The 2,801-nt window shown below is 42.4% G+C and overlaps 1 protein-coding gene across 1 annotated transcript in view; it reads left to right on the top strand.

Annotated features, from left to right (window-relative positions):
• Cers5 (ceramide synthase 5) overlaps positions 1–2,801 on the top strand; it is a 16,161-nt gene that overhangs the window by 8,537 nt on the left and 4,823 nt on the right. The window contains 2 exon segments of the mRNA XM_004648930.2: positions 1,015–1,143; positions 1,973–2,079. Of these exon segments, the coding sequence (XP_004648987.1) occupies positions 1,015–1,143; positions 1,973–2,079 (236 nt within the window).

Raw genomic sequence — 2,801 nt, 5'->3', positions numbered from 1 at the left:
AAAAAAAAAAAATAAATAAATAAAATAAATAATAAGCCACTAAAGAACTAGAAAGTCAGCCAGGAGTGTGGTGCATGCCTGTAATCCTAGCACCTTGGGAAGCTCAGACAAGAGTAACACAAATTCAAGCCAGTCTGGACAACTTTGTGTCAGAATAAGACTGGGCGTGGTGGCACGCGTGTATAATCCTAGCTCTTGAGAGGCTGTAAACAGCCAGATCACTATGAGTCCAATCTAGTAGTGAGACCCTGAATACCCTGTAGACCCTTCCCTAAAGTACCAAAGAAAACCAGAATATGTCTCTGAGAATAACACACTAAGACCCTGGGGTTAATCTTCAGTACCAGAATTTAAAAAAGCAAGAACCACAACATCATAAATACCATTGTATCTGTAGAGAGAGCATGGACATTTGTTCCTTGTTTCTCTGACTCCTGTTCACTTGCCTTCTCCCACCTTCTGTCTCTTCACCATGCTGAAATGTGTCTTATTAGCTACATCTGATGACTCAAGTACTTGACAGTTTTCTTCAGGTCTTACGCATTTGAACCCAAGAGGAAATAGAGCTTTAAATTTGAAAGTAAGAACTACTTTGCAGTAAGATGAATTGCTTAGCTAGTAAGCATTTCTCTGAACTTTTGGAAGTTTACCTTTACCCCTTCACAAACTTCATTTGTGTTGGTGCCCTTTAGTTGAAATGTCTTTAATTAAAGCAGAAGAGTCTTAGGACTATTGAAGGCTTGTGTGTCCCATTGTCACCAAGGAGATTACTTTCAAAAGTCAGCTCAGTACCCATGCCGTTCTCTGTTCTGGGCTGTGATAACATAGACTGGTCAGTCTCTGATACAGGAATGCTGGGTAAAAATGCTGGGCAACTCCCTAAGGGAGGGTGTAAGCAGTATGGAACCTATAAGAGGTGGGGTAAGATCCCCAGAGAATAAGACAAGGCACTGGGTTGGCCAGCATTTCTGTAGCTTTCTTGATACCTGCATTCATGTTTTTTTGCTTCCTTAGGATTTCCTGATCATGTTTGTGCATCACTTGGCTACCATTGGGCTCATCACCTTCTCTTATATCAACAACATGGTTCGGGTCGGAACTCTGGTCTTGTGTCTGCATGATGCCTCAGACTTCTTTCTGGAAGTAAGAACCCAGTCCTTCTTTCCTTATTATTATTTTCTGTGCTCCCCCTCCCCCAAGCCCTTCCTGCACCTCATCACAGTCAGGTGTAGTTTATATTTGTAATCCCGGGGAAAGTAATTGGAATTCCAATAAATTAGTTCCAGTCTACCACTTCCAGTGCAATTCGTGGCAAGGGTAGACACTAAGGTGTGTTTATATTAAAGACACTAAGGAGTTCCTAAGTCTAGCTAAAAGGAGCAAAGGCCTAACCCAGGCCCAAACCTGTGTTTTATTAATTTGTGAAGTAGGGAATGGGTCAGGGATGAGCCACTGAGAAAAAGATGGGAAGTCTCTGAGTGCTGCGAGCTGGGCTAGGTAGGAGGCCCGATAGTACCTCTGCAATATGGAGAGAGTGACAGAGACAGAGATAGTTTAGGGCTCCTTGCTTTAGCTCTGATGTGCAGTCATCATGCCCTGAGATGTCTTGGCCTCTTTCTCAAGCTCAGTCTCAGCTGATAGCATGGAGTCACTGGGCCCAGCTCACCCACACTAGTTGGAGCTATAGGCAGGGCCTCAGTGGGCTGTCGCAGTGCCACATCAGCACCTCACTAGACCCATTTGCATTGCTTAAGGCCAGTTGAGGGAATAAAGAAGTATCTTAGCCAGCTCTGTACATATAAATACATGGAAAACAGGTTCAGGTTTAGCCAAAATGGAGACAGATGTTCTTTCAAGGAGAGCCGTCCTGGTGGTCCTCCACACCTCACCCTCACCTCCTTTTTTCTCTTCTTTTATTCTCTTTTCTTTCTACAGAAGAATATTTTTCCAACTCAATTCTCCTTTTGTCCAGGCTGCCAAGCTGGCCAATTATGCCAAGTATCAGCGGCTCTGTGATACCCTTTTTGTGATCTTCAGCGCTGTTTTTATGGTCACTCGTCTAGGAATCTACCCACTGTGGTAAGTGCTAGCCAGCGCTGTGTAGCTGTAGTAGGTATGTAACTAATACCTTTTTCCCAGTTCAACTTTTCTATTTTGTTCTTGCCAGTAGAACATTAAGAACTCTGTTGCCCTGCTTTTTCCTTGTTAGTTTTCATTTTGGTCTCTATTTTGTTTATATTCAGTTCTGCTTTTTTTTTTTTGTTTGTTTGTTTTCATTAAATTTATTGCCTAAGAGGCTGAAGCAGAAGGATTGCTGTGAGTTCAAGGCCAGCCTGAACTATGCAGTGAGACCCTGTCTCAAAAAACAAACAAAAAGTTTATTGGTACATTTTGGGTGTACATAATGATCACATTCATCATAGGGAATTTGTACCTGTGCATAGTATAGACTGATTTCTTCTCCTATTCCTCCAGCCCTCCCTCCAGCACTTCCCCTCCTTATTTACAAAACATTTGTTTCCATTTTTTTTCTTCTTTTCTCATTAGTATTTTTTTTTCCTTTCCCTTCCTTTCCTCTTCCCCGCTCCATAGTTCCCCTTCTTATGTGGACATTTTCTATGTCACAATATCTATTATACATTTTGGTCCTTACTTATTGAGTTTCTCACACCAGAGAAACAGTGTGGTATTTACAGGTGTGTCTTGATTCACTTTACTAAGTTTGACCTCAGGACTGGGGATTTGGCCCAGCAGTAGAATGCTTGCATAGCAAGCTGGAAGCCTGGGATCAATCCTGGGCA

The sequence above is a fragment of the Octodon degus genome, unplaced genomic scaffold (genome assembly GCF_000260255.1).
Source record: "Octodon degus isolate 3935 unplaced genomic scaffold, OctDeg1.0 scaffold00093, whole genome shotgun sequence".
NCBI lineage: Eukaryota > Metazoa > Chordata > Mammalia > Rodentia > Octodontidae > Octodon > Octodon degus.
The sequence above is the reverse complement of the archived record's forward strand: the minus strand, read 5'-3'. Positions and strand labels throughout refer to the sequence as shown.